Here is a 22,298-nt window from a genome sequence, read left to right as displayed (position 1 = left end):
ATAGGGGGAATTTATATTTGCACAACTCCAATCTTGAGTAAACACCATCCACACATCATTGGGGGGAAAATAATCCAAACAGTGACTGACATAACTGTTCTCCAGCTCTGTCATCATCAAAGGAGCGCTGTGGAGCGAGAGAACACCCTTTGGTGTAATGTCTGTTGCGATGATAACAGACAGTATATATCTTATATAAACAGACAGTTCTATCCAAGGAGGAGACATTAGAGACATTAGACATGACACTTGAATCATAGTGATGCCTGGGAAATTAAGAATCATGGGCAGGCTTCCACCATCGTGAAGTCACTGATTAAAAAAAAAAGGCTGGGTTCTCTCTTTTCTGGTGCTTTTCCACTATACAGTTCCAGCACGGCTCTGCTCGACTCGATTCTACTCCGTTTGTTATTGTTTTCTATTACTATAGTTCCTCAATGTGGATTACATGGCTGTACGAACTGCCGTGATGTGGTTTTATACATGACACACACAGTGACTAGTGAGTTGTAAAGCAGTTGTTTTTGGTGTACTGAATAATTACACAAAAAAGATTAGTCTTCTTAACTGATCTACAATTTGGCTCTGACCAGTGATCAGTGGCCAGTAGTCTGTCCACGGCATGTTTAGTATCGGCTCCACTGGTTTGGAACCTCGCCAGTGCAGGTACTATGAAAAGCATCAGGTACCAGGTACTATCACTAATGGAAAAGCAAAAGAAAACGAGTTGAGTCGAGCTGTGCCAAGCTGAGTCGTGCTGGAACTGTTTAGTGGAAGAGAAATTCTAAAGCTTGAATCAACCATCAATCATTAACCATGGTATTAGCCTTGATAAACCATAACCATGGAAGCTTTCTTGAAATTATACAAGAAGATCCATCGCTATCCACACATGCACAACCTATCCCTTAAAGAATACAAGGACCTACAAACTGTGCAATCATTTGAGTATGAATGGAACTGTGGCTATCCCGAGAGTGTCTTATACCAACACACCGTCAAGTCCCACGACGTCGCCTGTCAGACGCACAGGGTACGCTTCTGTGCATCGGGCTTTCAATTGACTACAATGTAAACCCACTGGCGGCGCTCAAAGCAGCGATAAAGTATGAGGTTATAGGGCCATGAACAGGACTGAGGTTATACAGGTTAGGCATAGTGGGTATTTACACTCAGACATACTTAGACATATTATATTAATATCAGCAGCATTTCCATGACCAATAAAAACATCATAAATAATAGAGGATATATTTTCCATGTCAGTGACTGCTTAGTACCGGCTTGATGCTCACAGTGACGTTAAAGTGTGAATAGACACTCAGGGCATGTAAAAGCCCCGCCCGGTGCGTCTATTTCAGACATGGAAGGATACCTTGTGCGTCTGTCAAGCGACGCCAAGAGACATGACAGAGCTGCAGTATGAGACGCTCATGGAATGAAAACGGGCTGTAACGTTTCTCTGCGGACAGAGACCACGGAAAATATGACCCAGGCCTTACCAGGTTTCATTTAAAGCTCCAGTGCAGAACTTGTATCACCCCCTGCAGACTTCTGAGTAATTACCAAAACACTGCAGAGTCATGGAATACTGTTTCACTCTCTCCTTGCTCCTCCTGACTCTCTCTCTCTCACACACACACACACACACACACACACACACAGAGTAATAAAGACAGGTCTGCCTGGTACTTCAAGTTATTTGCTGTCTGTCTGTTCTTTAACATACTGTTACTCGCTGCATCCAGGAAACATGGTGCAGGAACAGTAGCTCTGATTGAGCATGCAGGCAGTTGGTGCATTTTCAATATCAGAAGCCAAAATCGTGATCATCACTAAAAAAAAAAAAAGGGCAGTGCGACAGAGAGTCCAGGTTTATTTATAGCAGAAGAATCTACATGTGAAACTTTGGGTGATTTTTGGCACTTTCAGCCAAACTCAAACTGTCAGTCATGACACAAAATCACTCACTGTACAGTGCAGGACTGTCACAGGAGATACAAAATACAGCACAATTAGGTTGCATCTCCACTACAAAAAAGTACCTACTTAACGTGGGCGGAGTCATCACTGCACAGCTGACTTTGTTTTATACGCGATACACACACACGCGAGCGACTAGTGAATTTACACCAGACTCCTGTAGTTGTTGGAGATTAACCCATGTTTTTAGGATAGTTAAGTAGTTTTAAGTGATCTACAGTTCGCCGCTGCTAGGCTTGATTTGTGTGTGGGACATCTCTTCCTGTGATGGCACTCTGACCAATTATCCCATAGCACCTACTCAGCACACTTTTGGAACCTCGCCTGAGCATGTACTAAAAATAGTACCTGGTACCAGGTACTATGCTAGTGGAAACACTACTTAAACCATGCCGTGGCGCGGTGTGGCGAGGCGAGGCGATGGCAAGTAAAGTTGGTGGAAATGCGCCATAAGTGGCCCCCAGGTCATTTTAGTTTGAGACCCCTGCTCTAAACCCAACTATAATAATAACCAAGAAAAGGTTATCACATACTAATAAAGGTGTTATGATCTGGGGATTCGGTCAGATCTAGGTTCAGCAATTTCATGTGCCTAAAAACCAAGCTGACTTTACCTAACTATGACGATGAGGTTGTTTGGTCATATTCCAAGATGACAATGTCAGGATTCATCAGCCTCGAGGAGCATGAGTAATTTTCACACACGGACTGTCCACCACAAAGTCACAAACATAAACGTCACTGAAAATCGTTGGGATGTGATGGAGAAGACTTGGCAAAGATCTTGGCAAACAATCTTGGCAAAAAATGAATGCCACTGTGGATTGAAATAGATGTATGTGACATTGCATAAACTCATCCAAGCAATGCCACTGCAAAATATTTTTTAATTATGTATGACCTTTTTGGGCCAGGAATTATAAATAGAACTGTAGTTTTATAAAATACTTTTGAATACCTAGTTACCTTGTGTTGGGACATATATTTTTTGTACACTGTGTTGGCAAATTTGAAGCAAAGTGAAAACTTGTTACGTCATTACTGTGGTTGCATGTCAAATGTTGGCATCGAAACCAGCAAAGTTGAATTTCAGTATCTTAATGCTCTCATGATTGTTCTCTACTGCAACGGATTTAGACCTGATAACTAGAAAATGCCACTGACTGCAGCATTTAAATGTTTCCACTAGAATGTAAAGAACCCGGCAGACTGAGGATAATGGTGATGGTGGGTTAGAGTGGTATAAAGACAGATAAAAGGATAGCTCCATTAGCACTACATTTTTCTCTGCCAATGAAAGAGCACACGCTTTGGAGAGGAGCAGTAATTTAGGTAATTTTGCAACGCACTTCACCTTCTTCTTTAAAGACAGTCATCAAAAACACCCTTTTCTTCTTCTTCTTCCTGTCTTTTTACAATTTAACACACCCACTCTCTGTATAACCAAATAATTTTCTCTGTCCCATCTCCTCTTTTTCATTCTCTTCCAAACAAATTAACTCCCACTTCAGTCCATTCATATACAATTATCCGAACAAATGAGATATAGCTGTAAATGGTCATTTAATTTGACTTGAAAGCAATTTTCTTCCTTCTGAAGTTCACTCTTAACAAAGTTTCTCAAAGTTTTGATATTTATGAAAACTGAAGCTAACTTACCCTAGTGGTTTCTCCAGTCGACTTGCTGGTGATCCCACAATTTCCCCAAGGGTACAGAACATCTGGCCCAAAAAGTCCTGGAAGGAAGGAAGGAAGCAAGCAAAGAAGGAAGGTATATTAAGCAGACAGACCACACATCAATTGAACTGGTTTTGTCACTCTTGCAAATTATAAAGTCCTGAATTTGTCTCCCTAAATTTGGTCTGTGTGTGCATCCACTTGTTTGACCCATAGACTGTATATAAGAAATGGACATAACCATCCAGTTGCAAAAACTCCTGCTTTTGAGCCTCCAATGTTGTGATTAGGCCAGCAGTTTTTGACACCAGGTACCTACTGTAGATGGTACTAGCTGTTGGTTTCATTGTGTTTAGTCATACTTGCCATGCTTTATCTAAACAGTAACATATTTGACAAAACTGGCATAAAAGTGACTGGAGAATACCTCAAATTGGGGATTCGGACCATATATTTCTCAGGACAATGTTTTTTTTTTAGTTAAGTATGTCGTCCAAAATGTGACAAAAAAGGCAGGACAATGTTCTTGACGTCATAAATCAAGTCAGAGTTTGACTTTCTTCTTGCAGTTTTTTTTTTACTTCCTAGGTTTCACTTTGTCTACTTCTTATATACTGTATGGCCTATGGTCTGGACAAAAGAGGTCTGAAGGCTTGACAACATATAGTGTCAGCTGTGATGCAGTTTATTTTGCTCTTCCTCTTCTTCTTCCTATTAAACCCAATCAGTGTGCTCTGCTCAACAATCATGTCCAGTTTTTAAGTGGAAAGTGAAGCAAGATTGTTTAACTGTGGTCATGACGATGAAGGTATTAATGGAAAGCAGGTTTTAAAGCAGTGTATCCCAACCAGTCCAGCTCAGTTCTGTGAGACAACAGCTCGGGCTGCCCCCTAACGGTCGAATCACACGCTAGAGACTTCAAGTGAAATGTCTCTGAAGACTTGGCATCAAGTGTTGCTAAAATCCTTTGTGGCTCATTTGCTTTGCTCATGCTCTGTGTAGCAGAAGCCAGCAAAGATTGGCAGCAAAAGCCTATATGCAAATATGATAGCCAACCAATTCACATTTATGCATTTAGCTCAGACACTACAAAGCTCAAACTTCTGCAGGTAGCCTACCTATGACTCCTGGGCTGCAGGTTCCAGATCCAGTTGTGATTATTATAAGTAGTTGTAGTAATATGCCATCATTAATATGCTATGATTAAAATATGATATTATGATATGAGTATAATGTTTTGCAACAATTCTTGCTGCTGCTTATATAGACCTCTCCTTTGTCCCCCATTCATGCTTTCACACTTTGAGTCTGGTTCTGTCAGAAGTGATTGTTTACAGTACAAGTTCCCTGACACAATGTATGTTGTGATTAGGAGCATTTGTCTTATTCCCTGGTTTCCCCCCCAATCCCCTCTGTCTGTCTGTCTGTCTGTTCCTGGCTGGGCGTGGCTGCGGCTGTCCCATTTTCCGACTCCTGCAACCAACCAACACACCTGCTGCTCATCCCAATGACTGCCACTCTTCACCATCTGTTATTATAAATACCCAGTCTCGGGTTTAGTCTTCACCAGATTGTTGTTTCCCCTCAGGGATAATGTCATGGATGAAGTCTTCTACAAGTGCTGCAACTTTTTTTCTGTCTCTTGATACCTAACTTGCTCTGTCCTCCTCTGCCATAGATAATATGTTCTGCCATATTTATCATGTTCCAACATCCAGCCACGTCCAGTTTGACTCACTCACTCACACATATAGATACAAACCATTCAATCTCACAATTACGGTCAATTTAGAGTGTCCAATTAGCCTAATCCCCAAATGTGCATGTTTTTGGACTGGAAGAGGAATCCGGAGAACCCAGAGAACATGCAAACCTCCATGGATCTTCATAAGACTTGGACACTCTGACTTTCCCCAACTGCCTGGATCTTGGACGCCCATTGTCCGTACAATGAATCCTTAATTTTGCTGGCAAACCTCTGCTATTAAAATGATTTCACGAACATGTCTGAGTCTTGGTGTGTGTATTGTTTTGTCTAGTCTGAGACTAAAACTTAACAGCATGAGGTTTTTGATTTTACGCACAAACGTGTCACAGATGACAACCCAATGTATTTTCGTCAAAATAGTGCGCAACTGCAAAATTCATTTTCCATTTTTTAAATCAACCAAAATAGTTAGGAGTTAGGAAACAACTGACTTGTTGGGAGCCACTGGTTTGAATTAGGGGATGATAACAGACGAGCAATAGGAGGGAGGGATTTAAGCAACATGAACACTAGCACTAAACATGATACACAACCATGTGGGACATGAATGTAAACACTTTGTAGAGAGAGACATGGCTTTCATCTGCAGTTGTCTTTAACTGGACAGTCATGTCTTGGTATCACCCAGAACGGATCTGCTGTAATCTACTTCATTCTGACAAGTTAAACAAAAAATCTGTTTAGTTAAAGTCTTTTTTTTGAACTAGCCACAGTTGGAAATCCAAACGCAAGTAGCACAAACTAAATAATTCAACAGAGGGTTAGTGTGTGCTTCATCTGAGAGACTCTGTGGTCTGCTATGTCCAATGTTTCAAAAGAAGAGCTTGGAAAATCTTTTCATTTAAAGAAATACTTCTGTCTTTTAAAAGTAAGGGTGTATAATGTACTAATGTTTAGACAGAGCATGTTTTAGAAAGTGTATCTTTCTTTAGCACGCTGCCTGTTACGAGAGAGAGATTGACGAATCAGAACACAATTTATGGGTTATAGCCCTTTGAATGTGCAAAAGAAACCGTTTTGTTAATCTGACTTTGAGAAATTAGATTTAGTACAATTTCAGCCGGACTGAATATGTAATTTAGGTTTTGGGTTTCGTCAGACCAACACAATAATTGGATTTTGTGTTTTGCTGAATGAGTTATTCATATTCCACTGTTTCTCTCTTTAAACTGACAGAGCGCTGAACACTGTGCTCTATGTAACGCAGTGACTACGCAGACATGCTTCATACACCCCTACTTGAAAAAGAACAACCAAACTATCGTTTCCAAATGTTACAAACACAAGGGACAAAAACTGATGAAAGTCCAAATGTCTTGTTTAAGACTGGGGCTTTTAAGGCGGCATTTGTTAAGAGCTGTACAAATAGCTGAGTCTTGCTGTTTGTCGTTCTGATCAGTGACACCATCCTTCCTCCTGAGGGAAGGATCATTAATGAGACAGCAGCCATGCAGTGTCAGGAGTGAGAGAGATGCTGGGACCTACGTTGAGTTCTGCAGGCTTCCAGAAAGGTTGGGCGGCAGCAGCAACAACAATAACAATAACAACAACAACAATAACAGAGCACATCATATACCAACACAGCACTATACGTACCATAAACCTAACAACCCTAGCACCGCTTAAGATGAAGTGAGAGCGGAAAGACAACCCATGCTGTGCCGGAGAGTAAAAGAAAAACACACAGATGCACAAAAAAATACAGCTGATGAAAAAATGCAAACCCAGATCATCCAAATACATAAAATAATCACCTAGATGGATTATTTGGATAGCAAACTTAATGCTTTCTGTTACCATAGTTTCCAGCCTAAAGTATAAACCATGTTCTTTTTAACCAGTGAAACCACATAATCACGTACAACTAATAAAACATTGCCTAAAATGGAAACTAACGGGTAAAAGCATTGTGTGTCTACATGACTGAAGTGGGCATGACTGTCTATCAATGTCGTGCCACTATTACTACTTACTACAAACAAAACAATAAAACATGAGACTTATTTATAAATACTTATTATCTAATAAGTATTTATAAATAATATCTATAATATTAAAAATGTCCTAGCACAATCACAATGTATATAAAACATGATAAATCCTAAACATGGAAAAAGAAAGTATTTGGACAAATCTATGAACAGGCAATAAACAGGGTTTGCTTTATTCCATCATGGTAAAACCATGCAGCAGGCAACGCCCAACTAAAATATACACAAACAAAAATCTAAAAATCATCATGAAACCAATGATAAAATGGTTTGGCCAATCTTTTCTCTCCAATCACTGGATCTAATCATTCAGATTTGACTCCAGATTGGCCCCCATTTATCAGTGGCTCAGGAATAAACTCAGTGCATGCACTCACGTGTTTGGACAGATCTGGACTTTTGGAGTCCATGTCGTACCTGAAAGGGAAAAAAATGAGAGTAGGGAAACCACTTCACTTCAAAAGCCAGAGTCAAGACTCTTATCTAAGTGAGGACATGTTGATTGATATACACGCTTAAAGAAAAGCACTCAAAACAGAGCCTAGTAGTTTGTCAACAGAACGAGCAGAAAGGATATTCTCTCTCTTCTCTGTCCAGATGTTTGTTTGTTTTTGTTTTCTCTAACATAAAAGTGTAGGGGAAACTGGAATAATAGTATGAAAGATGTGTGATAAATGTGAATGGGTGCATGTCAGAAGTATAGTGTAGCGTTGAGTGGTCGTCAAGCATAGACAAGCTAAACTATTAAAATATAAATAATTTACCCTTCATACTCAGTTTAAACCAAAAATCATTTGGATAATGTGGTTTTTGTAGACTTTAATTAGCCTTTAATGTACTTTAGTGTTGTGTCATCTTGTGCCACCGTGTTTCAAAATCAGCCTGAATTTTGAGATGGAAGTTTATCATACAAATGAATAAGAACAGCTCCACCCACAGTAACGTAGAAGAAGGAAAGAATGGCAGTGAGAGTAAAGAGAGTTGTGAAAGAGTGTTTCCATTCTTGCTGACATTCAAAGGCCAGCAGAGTTGCCTTAACGCCGCTTGGAAAAGGGAGGTAGTCTTGAGTAGTGCTCTGCTTGATGCAATCTGCAGTTTCACCAATAGATGTCACTAATTCTTACAAACTGGACCAATAAGTGACCTACAGTGTAGACCAGTGTTTCCCAAAGTTTCTATCCCGGGCACTTACGTTTTAAAAAGGACAAACTATCGTGACGCCAATCACAAAATAATAAATGTGACGAGAGCAAAGTTGTGCATCATTCAGCTAAGGATTTGCATACATTTCTTTAACCTAATTCCGAGAAAATGACTCTTCATCTGATGCATGTTATTTACAACTTACAGGTTGGGGAAATTCTGCAAATTATGTTTGGGGACGGCCACACGGTCCAAGCCCAGTTGGAACAAGGCCATTTCTGCATGGAGTTTGCATGTTCTCCCCTTCGGGTTCTCCAGTTCCCTCCCACAATCAGACACTCTAAATTGACCGTAGGTGTGAGTATGAGAGTGAATGTGAGTGAAAGCCTCTATGTGACCCTGTGATGGATTGCCAACCTGTCCAGGGTGTACCCCGCCTTTCGTTCTACGTCAGATGAGATTGGCAACAGCGTCCCCACGACCCTCATGCGGAGGACAAAGCGGTAGAAGATGAGTGAGTGAGAGTGGTTTGGTGACCCTGAGAAAAGTCTTTGGGAATCAAAAAAATGTGGCAAATGAGCCAAGATAAAACATCTTTATTAGAAGTTATTATCTGTCAGGCAGAGCAAGGGTGTAACCAGGCTTTTTTTTTTCTCCTCTTCCATAATAATGAGTGTCAGGCCTTGTCTGATTTGCATGTGAATAAAAAGAAATAAAAGTGAGGGACAGAGAGTAATGTCAGGTACTAAGATTAAACACCTGATGATACAATGGGTCCCGACAGTGAATCAAAAGCTGGACAAACTAAAGCCTTTGTGTTTCTCCCTCTATTAAAGGAAAAGAAACTTCACATAATGGCAGCGTTTTAATATCATTTGATGGCATTAAAGGCAGGTTAAAGGTGGGAGTTTGAGGTAATGTTTGTTTGTGTGGAGTCAAAGACAAATGACGATTGAAAGAGCCGCACAAAACACAGTGCTGAGGTGGAAGTGTGATCGTGTTCAAATGTGTTTTAAGCATCCCATCATGTGTCAGAGAAAGATGAATGAGTCATCATCATCATCATCATCATCATCATCATCGTTATCATCAAGAAGAGACAGAAAAACAAGTCGCTTGATTTTACATTGACGTGGTTTGAATGATTATAAAGATTACTAAAACTAATTATGAGGTGGCTACAGCTGCCATTCAGTGCTTAAACTACATCTGTCAGGATTTTGATTCTCACACTGCTCTTACTATTTATGACACTAGTCTTAACCCTTAAACACCGAGTATATCACTGACGACACGTTTGCACAAGTGCACTTTGCATTACCGTAATTACGCAATGGTTTGTAACATCGGAAAAAAATCCAACGGTTTCTGAAAGCTGAGAAGTTGCATGTGAAAACCAGTGGTTATTACGGTAATTTCACTCATGCTTTTGCAGGGGTTAAGGCTTTGTCGCCAGAGAGGAGTGACTTGGAAAATACATAGTTTCCATTTTTTGGCCCGTTTCTGAGTTATTGCAAATATGTTTCATACTTCATAATTCTAATTTAACATGCAACATCTGTTGTCCATGTACAACTGCAATTTTTTTTTTCCTCTAATCAATTTCCATGTTTTTGTTTTTCTTCATTTTAAATTGTAAAATACAGTAAGTTTGAAATAACTGCCACATATTCAAAGTTATTCTTGAAAAATGGTCAAAATCACTTATTCAGAGGACATTTTTCTGGCATGTTTATGGTTAAATTAAGCAGGATATTTTGAGGTTTAGGTGTTTAAGAGTTACATTTTACACAACATCCAAGACCTGTATGAACAGCCAGTTTGACTGACTGTAACTGTGATAAATGAACCTCTAATCTCGCTAGTTGTGGCAATTAAATGAAGAGAAATTGACTTTGAAATTTCTTTCCTGAACATCTTACTTCTCGTCTTTCACATCCTTTTAGCAAAACACAGGTGAGAGTCTGTTTTTACGCATCTTTTGATTTGGGCATAAAAAAAAGATCTGAATGACAGGCAAAGAATGACAAATCTTGGAATATCACATCAGGGTTTTGATGCTTGAAGTGGAAAATGTGTCACATCGATAAACGTTAAATTTGAATGAGTGCAATGGTAACAATTCAGTGAATAAAGGACAGCGTTTGGAAATTGCTTGACTGAAACATCTCGACAGCGTTTGCATTTCACTGCACTGGAGAAATTATAGAAAATGGCAGATGGGAGGGTGTGCGCGTGTGTGTGTGTGTGTGTTACTTGACTTGATGCAAGAAAAAAATGTTACGGCAAAAACTCGATGGGAAACAACAACAAATGCTTTTTGATCACACACCTTTTGATCTAAGGTGGTGTGTTTATTTATTTATTTATTTATTCATTCATTCATTTATATAATCTTTGCTCCTTCATATCCTTTTTCTGTGAACTAACTCCCAATTTTTTTCATAAAAACAAACACAAAATTGAACTGCATTTTTCTTTGACCAAAATTAAAAAAAGAAAATGAAATCCTGCCTAATGACGTTGATGAGATTGGAACAGAAAACCACAGTGATGATGATCCTGGTATTAATTATGGCGTAGAATGACAGAGAACCTGATTGGATTTGTTCTGTTTCAGTGAAACACGGGCTGATTAGAAAAATATCCACAGTCAGTGTTTATTAACTTTAATTTTGGTGATGATGAAAAAAGTCAGAATGATTATTGTTCATCTCATCATCACCCCTGAGTGTCTGTGATATTTGAACAGGGATCATGGTCAGAGTGTTCAGAGTGTTCAGAGCGTGTAAGATGTCCTTGGTACAGATTCATGGCATCTGTGCTGGTGCTGAACCGTCTGAACTGAACTGATGCACACGGAGGACTGGGTGCTGTCCTTGGTGCTGAACCCATATGTATTTATGTATGTCTTAAGATATTTTGTGTTTAAGGAAAGGAAAGAAAAATAAATAAATTCTACTTGATATTGGAAGCTGGAATTCCATGTGGTCATGTCTGTAAATGCAAACACAATATAAAGTGCAACTGACCAGAGTAACCACAACCAAGGATGTTTTTGGAAACACTTTATTTTAAGGTCCTTGTAATGAGCTGTAATTAACAATGAATAAACCACTTATAAGATATTGTCTGATTATAAACATAAATAAGTAATATTAGTGGTCATAAAAGCAGAATTAATACATTTTAACATAATTATTTTAGAATACCTAGAAGCCGTAATTAAAATGTATTATTGTATATAATCATTAACTTAATAAATATGTATGTGATACTGGTTAAGACTGAATAGTTGTTAATAATTATTATTATTGGCACTTCTAGATAATATGTTAACAGTGTAAAGACCACATTTTTACAAGATGAATAAAGACTGTAATTAGACTCTTTGTGGTTAATAATAATGCCTTATCAAGTCCTTTATTAAGCACTCATTAACAGTAGCAATGCATCTTTGCAGCTACTTAACTGTGGGAACAGTGTCTGATTAAAATTAATGAATAAACTGTTAACATGTGTACAGTACATCAATAATAAATGTGTTGATTATGCTTTTATTGGCACTGAATTTGGTTTATTGGTGTTTATGAGCACCTAATGAATAGATTAGATAGTGTTAATTGCAGTTTTTCACAAGGACTTTGAAATGAAGTGTCACCAGGTTTATTTTGTGTAGGCGTCTGTCAACATCAGCTCCCACTTCTGAGGTATGGAGAACGCAACATGTGGTAATTGTGACAGCGCAGAGAGAGAGGGAAATGGAGTGAAGGAGGACAGAGGGCGATGAGGACACGACTTCAAAGAAAATGACTCACAAGTCAAAGCGAAGGTTCTGCTTCTCCTCAAAAAAGTAATCCAAGATGTACTTTCTGACGAAGTCGGGATTGAGGGTGTTGTCTATCACCTCTGTTCTGCCAAACTGTGGATGGGAAAGGAAAAAGGGGAGGTCAGAGGAGAGGACGGATGACAGACAACAAAACACTTCATTAAGAGACAAATGCACTCTTGACTTCAAACTTTCTGCTTTCTTTTTTCCCCTCTTTTTAACACATAACGTTGCAGACGTGATTAGCAGACACACATTCACACTGCTGCTGCACAGAGAAAGCCACGGGTGTGTTTTCTCCTTGATCCTCACTCCTCTCCCACACTAATTACAATGATAACTCACTTCCTGAAACCCACAGAGAGATAAGAGACAAGAACAATGTATAGCAAGACACCAAGGAAAAACAACATGAGTGGACCTGGAGAGAAGAAGAGCATGGAAGAAAATGGCTCAGGAGGAACAGAGGGAAAACATGCTCAGTGGACGGGTTTGGACAGAAACTGGGGTTGGGTGAGTGGGAGTGGGAAAAGAGTGGGAAGGGAGAGGAAGAGAAAGCCACTGATTAAGGCTGTCTAATTAGTGGGATTCTCACTTCTAAAGTATCAAATGCAGGGAACCGTGCAGAGAAAATGCTACCGCAGGTCCAGCTGCTGCACATACTGATTAAGTAGCCTACACCGTAGAAAAAGCTGAGCTACACACACTTATATGTAAATGAGAAAGTACACACATATCATTAAAAGCCTCCTGAAAGCACCCTTCCCTTTAGATTTCCCTCACACGACTATGACACCAGGTGACGACAGCTGCCGGAGCGATAAAACCAACACTTATGAAACGTAGCTCGACACTTAAATGAGTCATTTAATGAATAATCGTCAGGTTTTACTTAAAGCTGCAGTGCAAGAGTCTAGCTGGTGATGTTGATGTTATTTTCGCCTCATTTTGGTCTTTGTGCCCAGAAACTACAGTTGTGTTTCCGTTACCTTTAGAAATGCGCAAAACCTAAATATCACAATAAAAAAACTGGTAATGGAAACACTTACGTTTCGAAATTACCTCTCAAATATCGCTAAAACATTTCACGCACTCATGAGGTGGTTTTTTCAGACGTATCGATATAAAAGTTTATGGCAAAAGTGGAATGGAAACACTTTTTTTCGCCAGTGACCAGTTCACTTCAGGTCATTGATTTCATGGCGACATACTGTTAATGTTTTGATGGAAAAGCTGCTAATGTCAAAGACGTCGTTTATAAAAACAAGTCGACGTTGCTTTCCCATAATGTGGAAGGCAGGTTCTGTAGGCGGACGTGTGACCACAAATCTATAAAATAATTACATATAGTTACATATGAAATAATTATTACAGTTGGCCACATAATGCAATTAACAATCACAAAACAATCAAGACACAGTGCATTACACCTTGATTGAAGTATTTTTTTAATAAAGTTTTCTGATGCACAAAAGCATGTTTCAGTCTGATCCTACTGTTATAGTTCATCATTCAGAAACTGTATCATGACTATGATCATAGTCTCTGGAAAAGGTTGACCCACAATCTTGGAGCAGATTTTGTTTTGATGAAGCTATTTAACTTTGACAGACACATGCAGAGGTAAAAAAACAAACAAAAAAACAGAAGGAGCCTCAAACCATGCAATTTTATGCTGCTGCACCACGTTGAACACCGTGGTTTCTCGAATTTACCACAGGGATAGAGAGGTGGAGGGAAAAGAGGACTCTGATGTTGTGATAGTGAACCACCCAGATGTTAGAGGAGACCCTGAGGTGTTGATGAGGCTGTGAGTGCATGTGAGTAAAGAGACGGGTCTAAAAGATGAGCTCCATAATGTGATTTCCCTGCTGAGTGGAGGAGACAATGCCGTTCTGCTGAGTTCATTAGATACGGCTGGGATGTTGGAGCTGGCTAATGAGAATCTGGCGTGAAGTCCCTGACCTCCACCCTCAACATGTGAGCGCACGCATGCACGCATGCACGCATACACACACACACACGCGCGCACACACACACACACAGTCCTTCAGGCAACAGATAAAATAGAGACCTGGAGTGTGAGATATTGAAAGTTGAGCATGTCCTTAAACCACAGACACAGGGTGAATCACCTTTTCTCACTCACACACACATTTGTACACCGTCTCACTGTATGTGAGAGTGTGGTGTTAAATAAAGGCTCAGTGCAGCAATGACACATGAATCCAAGTCTTCATTATCTTTGTCAGAGGTTTTTTCTTATCTTCCCTCGTGAGCACATGTATCACTGGAGGATTTATGTCACCTGAATGTCCTGTAGTTCTCTGGTTAACATGTTTTTTTCTTTCTTTCTTGTCCTCGTACAAAGTTCAGGAGATGATAATAAAGCTTGGTGGAGTGTTGTGTTCTCACAAAGGGAAGTCTATGACCACAGTGTGAGCTAAGGTGAGCTCTTTGAAAAGCGCCGGTACGGTATGTTTAAAAACACTCGAAGGAAATAAGTCAAATTACATAACCTCTAAAGTCCCGGAAAGTGATTTTATTTTCATTCAGATAATTATTTTGTGGGAACATGGTGAACACTGCTGCTTACAAGAATCCCAGGTCTTTATGCGACATTGTGAGGTGAAAATAAACTTAGATTAGTAGGACTGTCAGAAATAATTAGGGGTTTTCCTTAATGTGATATTAGTTTTAATTACATGAATAAATATATGAGGTTGCAGTTGCTGAGAGGTGGTGATAAATAATTCTGAATGACTGCAGCCTGGTTCATTCATCTGTCCAACCCTAATAACATGTTTATAAAACACATTCATCAACTAACTTTCTTTGCGTTCATTTGATTTCCAATAAATAGTTGCTTTATCATTTATTACTGCAAGGAGCACCTGTCTGTTAAAACAGAACTTTTCACCTGTTATATTATAGAATACAAGTTAACTAGTAGTACTGAATTGTTCCCTCCTGACTCTGATGTTTCAATGGTTTCAAAATGAACTTTCAAAGTTAACTTTAAAGATTTATACAGATTTAAATTGTTGGAAATGCATTTTCTCCTTTTTTAAGTTTCAAAGTACATATGGTTTTCCACTAACAGACGTTAGGGGGAGTGGAGACAGCCTCCAATCCCCCTGCAACAAGCACTATGCATTATTATTAAGCATTAACCATCATTATGACTCTGAAGCTGTTAAATTAGGGTCAAAATTCTGCACAGTTCTGCTTTAATCATATGGAAGGTGACTCACTAAGAGCACCAGTGTGTACATTACTGACTTTGACGTTCTTTGGATAAGAAATGCAAGCAAAGATTTACTGTACTCATGGATTCAAAAACGTGTGATTAAAAAAAACGATTGACTCCTGAACTTCTGCGATTAATCTCGAATAAGAAAAATAATTATCATTTGACAGCTCTATGATTATAGCTAAGATAGTTTCCATTTTACAGCAGCTGTGAGGATCTGAAGAGAGACGTGTGAATTTAAAGTAAAGTTGTAATCAGGTGTGTATAAGATACTCAGAGACATAGATATAGAGAGATAAGAAACACTTTACGTGTAGGCTGAATTTTATTGTTTTGCAATGAGGGAGACTGGCAAAGGAAGAGTTTTATTGCATGGTCTAAACCACTTTCTTTTTCTACTGTGCATGTGTACTTTAGCAAGAACAAAGCGAAGGAGAGCAAAGCAAATAACCTGCTAAAAACCATGTTCCCCCTTATATACACGCACCAAACTGTGGTTTCATGGCAAAGTAATTCCCAAAGTTCATTACAGCTTTGACCTGAAGCAGTGATTGTGTACACACAAGTCATGGTGCACTGACACATACGTACATGCACCAACACACATGGAGAAGCGATATATGTGTCACAAAGGGCACTAAACCAAGAGCATGTGATGTCAGAAGCAAATTGCAAGAAAGGAGGAAAAGGTCAGCCATGTCACATGGTGGATTAGCCACAGTAAATTAGTGCCATCCACCATCTCGCTCTTGTTCTTCAAAGCACCGTGAAACACTCGCTTCTCCTTATGTCTATGCGAGTGTTCCGAGTCTGCAGTGCACCAAATGTATTGCTGAAGCAGTAAGATACTAATTAAAGATGGCGGAGAAACCAATAAGGGTCCTTTATAATAGTTCCCAATAATTAGGCTATAAAAGTGGTGATTAAAATCGTAATCAACATGTATTTTTTGCTTATCAGAAAGAACTGAATAGAAACTTACAGTTTGTACATTCCTTACAATCCAGCTGAACATATTCATCAACTACTTAAAAGTTAATAAACCACCTTTCAATTCTAATGACATGATTAATGGCAGTAATAATGCCTTATAATGCTAATAATCCTTTATTATGCAGTCACTAAGAGGGACTTTTTTTTGCAGCTACCTAATTTTAACAGGGAAAAGAGTCTAATTAAAATAAACAGACAGAGTTTCCAGGGTTTTTTTCTGGTCGTATCTCTTTGGGCTCCAATGATTATTTGATGAAACAATTATTAATAGATTAGAAATTAAGCCTCAACTATTTTGAGGTTTTTTTTGTTTGTTTTTTCAATAATTACAACATGTTTTTAGTTTTTAAATGTGAATATTTCATGGATTTCTTTGCTCCATATAACAAATAAATCATGTTGGGTTTGTGGACAAAACAAGACATCTGAGAACGTCATCATTTCAAGGTTTAGGGAAACACCAGTCAACATTTTTCAATATTTCGGACAAACAAATAATCGACAGATTAATAATGGTTATTTGCAGCTCGAGCTTAGTCTATCTTGGTTTTGTGACTGGGTCATGATCACCTCGGGTGCGACAGCGTCGCATACCGCCGGTCTGTCATGTCCCTCTGCGTCGCCTCTGGTCTGGCAACCCATGCTGCTTTGAGTGTTTTTATTTTTTTTATGCGACTGTGCTAAAGTGGTCTGACCGTTGCACTTTACTCTCCCTATACGTGCCAATGCATCACAGTTATAAACATAGAAGCGAGGGGAAAATGAAGTTTTGTCAACCACACAACACCACTGGACTGCATCGTACCAAATCGTGCATGTTTTAAGACTTTTACTGTAGCTGTAAACTACAAGATGATTAAAGATGGATAAATGAAGTAGGTTTGCTTAAGGCTCCCAGGACTTGCTCTCTGCTGTGAGACCACGATAATCCCTGACAAGTTACAAAGGTAAACACATTAGCTGCTGCTGCTCTGTGTCTTGCACAGTAATGTGTGCTGCTTGTAAATCACATCACAAAGTCTGTCTGAATAGTTGTTATTATTTTCTTGACTAATTGGAGGATTTAATAAAGAATGTCTGTAATGTTGTGTAAATCTTTCATCTCCTCAAGGCAAATTTGGGATTTGTGTTATTTATGTAACAAATACATTTTGAATCAACAATTTTTAATCACGTTGATAATTTACCATAACAAAGCTTTCGAGATTACATGGCTGTGAGGGTTCCTGTCCTTGTTTATACAGTGCTTGTCTTTTTAATCAACAACACAGTAATGGACTTAAAACCTCTTTCAAAATAAAATTAGCTGTTTCACGAGGGATCTTTGAACCAAGGTGAACTCACTTTAAGTTCTGTTCCCAAAAACCACTAAATAAAACTTGTTTTAAAGATTATTAGTTAAATTTGACAAAAAAAAGCAAAAGTGTGCTTTTTCTTTAAAGAGAACAGGCAGGTTAGACTCACTTTTAATGTCTGTACATACTTGACATGGGATTAATTATAATTGCTATAATGTGTCTTTTTTTTATTTTTTTTTCAACTTAGGAGCACCAGAAGAAAACTCAGTGAAGTTGGTTCGTTTCAAGCATTTAAAAAAAACAAAAACATTTTGGTTTGTTGATTTGGTTTTATTTTTTTGTGCAGTTTTGAGTCAGAAAATGGAGCTCAGTGACAAAATTACAGTTATTACTATTTTCTGTTTTTTCACTTTGGTCCCTTATTCAAACTCAATGATGACAGACTGATTTTAAGACACGACTAAATAGCATTAAACTGTGTTGTTGTTTTTTAACCAGTGAGAATGATGTATTATTAGAGAAATAGAATAGATGAAGAATAGATGTATGTGTTTTTTGCACCCATGTTACAAAGTGTAAATCTGTAATTCACTAAGTGATGCTTCTTTGAATTGTTCAGTCAAACCTGTAAGCTCTGTCTTGTTTCCTTTCCAATATCTTATATATGATGCTAAAAAATAGGAGTTGTTGTTCATTATAGAACCGAGACTGGTTTACTTTACTGTGTCTGAGTTATGCTTTCACACTTCAAACACACTGAGCTCTCGAGGAAAACGACCTCTGGAACAGGAAAAACCCTCCAATCAGCTTGAACATAAAATTACCCTGAAAGTATTTTTAAAACTCACGTAGAGCAAAGCACGTGACTGTGGAGGAGACGGAAAGTCTGTGACCAAGAGGACAAGAGCTCGTATTTAAGTTTAGTTAAGTGATCTTACGTAGGTAAAACAAAGAAAAAGAAAAGTGAGAGGATTGATCTGATTATGTACAAAAATAGCAGAAAATACTGGGCTAATGTTATCTGAAAAAAAATTAATTTGCAAGACCTCTCTCAAGTTTGGGAGACTTTGGTTGTAGTCATGCATTATTCATTGTAATAATCTGCTTTTAAAATAAAATAAAAAGTAATACTGAATTCAATCTGAAGGAGAAAAGCCAGAAAAGCACACATCTGCCCATCCTCCTTATTGACAAACCGAGATTAAGATAAGGGCCACTGAGATTATACTTAAAGTAAGTCAATGAGCACATTGCACAGTTGAATCAAGCTAAGATCATAGTCCGACTAACATGGGCAACAACTTGTCGAGTCGGAGTATACTAATCAATTTATTGTCTGTGTATGTCTGACTCTGCCTCCATAGGTGGTGCTATGTAATGAATCAGTTTCCTGTTGACCTTTACAACGCAGAAAACAAACTGTCAACGGCGAAATGGATCGTGCAAGAATAATCGGACTATGAATCGCATTATCCAGATATGTTACTCCGACCAAGACTAGCTCGATTTCAGTCAGACTAACACATGACATTAAGAAAAACTAATTATTGTCTAACCCTAACGAAAATGTGACACAAAAATACAACAAATATGGTGAAAGTAGCAAAAAAAGTGTAAACCATCTTATATTATATCCAACATAATATACAGTATCTCCATGAGGAGAGGACGGGCTTTAATGCGTTAAAATAAGTATGCGTGACAAAGACAAAGTGTGTAGACGAGCCTGTCTTTCCACCAGAATGCGTCAGAGCAGAAAAAACAGAGAAGTGTCTTCTTTGAAAAGTATGAAGTTTAGTTTTAAAGGTCTTTACATATGGATACGTCTATGCATGACACTTATACACATACTGTTTTAAAAAACACCATCTGCTATGTTGCAGTGGGCGAGAAGAAGGTCATATACATATAAATATATATATACACATATGTATATATATATATATATATATATATATATATATATATATATATATATATATATATATATATACATACTGTATATATGTATACATATACACATACAGTATATGTGTATATATATGTATATATTTATATACATCCACTGAACAAACATTTCACGTTCTTAAATGCAATAAAGTACAAAACCAGTTAAGAGTGTTAATTGTTCACAATCACAAAAACCACATGACAGAAACGCACATCACTACACTGTACAACACATATTTGTACAACATCACACTCTGGAGGTTTATCGTCAGTCTATGTTCTCTGCTAATGAGAGATATTAATCATCTTTTGGTGCCGCACCTGTCTTGGTGGACAATTAATTAAAAAAGGTATCTCTTAAACATGGTAACAATACACTGGAGACAAAACTACACATTGTGTTTGTTTGCTGTTCATCAAATCTCTGAGGGCTTTAGTAATCTCTTACAGCACTAGACACACTTTTACTTACAATAAAGCACAGAGGAAGAGTGTTACACATGTTCTCTCTATGGTTAAAATGACCCTTCGTTTGCATTGGCCATACCTCCAGGTGCTTGCAGGTCACATGCAAAGGGAATTTTCACAACATAGAAATATAATACATCAATTCTAGGATTAAAAAAAAAGGATATTTCTGGACACCATTTTGGTCTATTCATTCATACTCTATGTTGTAACAGTTGACCTCTGAGTGAAGAGATTATCTCTCCACATACGGAATACGAAGCTGGTTGGAGAGATAGTCTCAAAACAATACGAAACATTGTGCCAAACACATTCCACCCCTGAGCAGCTATTGCAAACTCAACTGACTCAAATTTTGAGATGCCTACCACTTCTCATTGCTATTCACATCTATGCACTGACTTCATACTGTATTTTTTTTTCTTAATTGCATTTTTATGTTGTCGCTTTGGATAGGTTTCATATCAAATGTTATACTATACTAGTGTAATATATATACTATGCTCTATATGAGACAAGACCAAAGCCCACACTGTAGGTGAACTGATTGTTGTTTATTACAGTTGGTTGGTAAAAGTCTTCCTGGCTTTTTGACATTTACAGGAGTGGATCTGCTCCAACCACTCAGCATCCACAGTGAGCTGCTGGAGCAGGTGCAGAGTTTTAAATATGTCGGGACAGAGATTGACACCTGTCTGTCCTTTTCAAAACATGCTGACTCAGCAGCGACTCCACCTGCTCAGGAAGTTGAGACCTTTAAATGTCGGCAAAGAGAATTTAACTCCTTATAGCTCACTCATTAAATCCACTCTTTTTGTAACATTTCATCACCGTCAAACATAAGACGTAACTTTCCCGAATAATAAATCAGACCATTAAAATAACTCAAGACAGCTCGAGATGCATTTATCCAGTCAAACTGCTGAACAACCAGGTTTTTTGAGTTCACTTTAGAGACTCTGTTGACTTTCAGTAGGGCTGTCGACGTTAACGTGTCAAAGTAAGTCGGCGCAAGTTTGTTTACTTCTGGTGTGCACTGACGCCGGGAATTATCCGCACGAAACTGATACTGTAGGAGAGACTGGGAGATGGTAGCTGAAGATGGAGAGAGGTGAGGGATTGTTGGGCGGAACTTTTCATCTCAAGAAGCTGAGCGAAGTTACCTGGGTATCACGGCACATTTTCTTGACAATGACTGAAGGAAAAAACAGATCTATGGGACTAATTGCTGAGACTTACGCAGAGGAATTCCTCGACATCGCCAACGAGTGGAAATATGTTTTTTTTGTTGTGATGTTAACACATGTTCTTGTGGCATACAGGATGGATCGTCTATGTTGAGCTTTTATTTTAAGATAACCTGGTTGGCACTAGATAGGCCCGAGTCTCTTTGAAATCACATAGTTCTATGTGCAGTTAAGAAAGATACAATTAAACTCATACATTAAGACATTAGAAAAAAAAGCAGACTTTTAATTGTGATTAATCCAGAATAATGAATTTCAAAATGTGAGATTAATTAGTTAATTTCTTTTAATCTATTGACAGCCATAGTTTTCAGTCATACGCCAACCTATTTGCAGTTGTCTCCCACGATCTTGGTGTTGGCCTCAGTCTAGACAAATTTGACTGTAACAGACATTTTTCTTTTTTGACCAGGTAAGTAAAGTGAGAACCAGTTGTCATTACAATGACGACCTGGGCGAGAGGAAGCGTAGAAACAGGGCAGACAAGCAAACAAAAAAGGGATACATCAACAACAAAACAATATTTAACTAATTATAGCAATTACATGTATGAAGTGAAAAAGGATAAATGTCAAATGCAGGTGCAACGGTCGCACACTGAAAGACGAGAGTGGAATGAATGAACTGATCCATTCACTCATCCAAAAGATGGCTTCCATTTACAAAGCCTTCCATAACAAACCCTTGTTTCCACCCAC

The 22,298-nt window shown here is 38.4% G+C and overlaps 1 protein-coding gene across 3 annotated transcripts in view; it reads right to left on the bottom strand.

Annotated features, from left to right (window-relative positions):
* The window catches only part of cpne5b (copine Vb), a 130,034-nt gene that overhangs the window by 66,383 nt on the left and 41,353 nt on the right, over positions 1-22,298 (bottom strand). Inside the window, exons 4-7 of one of the 3 annotated variants that reach the window (XM_058631882.1) lie at positions 12,381-12,484; positions 7,797-7,836; positions 6,914-6,928; positions 3,643-3,719 (exon numbers count right to left, since the gene is read on the bottom strand). In XM_058631882.1, coding sequence (XP_058487865.1) covers positions 3,643-3,719; positions 6,914-6,928; positions 7,797-7,836; positions 12,381-12,484 — 236 coding nt within the window. Of the gene's footprint in view, positions 1-3,642; positions 3,720-6,913; positions 6,929-7,024; positions 7,470-7,796; positions 7,837-12,380; positions 12,485-22,298 lie in introns of those variants that run through there. The other 2 variants (XM_058631884.1, XM_058631885.1) reach the window with 2 other exon arrangements.

The sequence above is a fragment of the Solea solea genome, chromosome 6 (genome assembly GCF_958295425.1).
Source record: "Solea solea chromosome 6, fSolSol10.1, whole genome shotgun sequence".
In the NCBI taxonomy this organism is placed as follows: domain Eukaryota; kingdom Metazoa; phylum Chordata; class Actinopteri; order Pleuronectiformes; family Soleidae; genus Solea; species Solea solea.
Note: the sequence above shows the minus strand (reverse complement) of the source record. Positions and strands in the feature narration are given on the sequence as shown.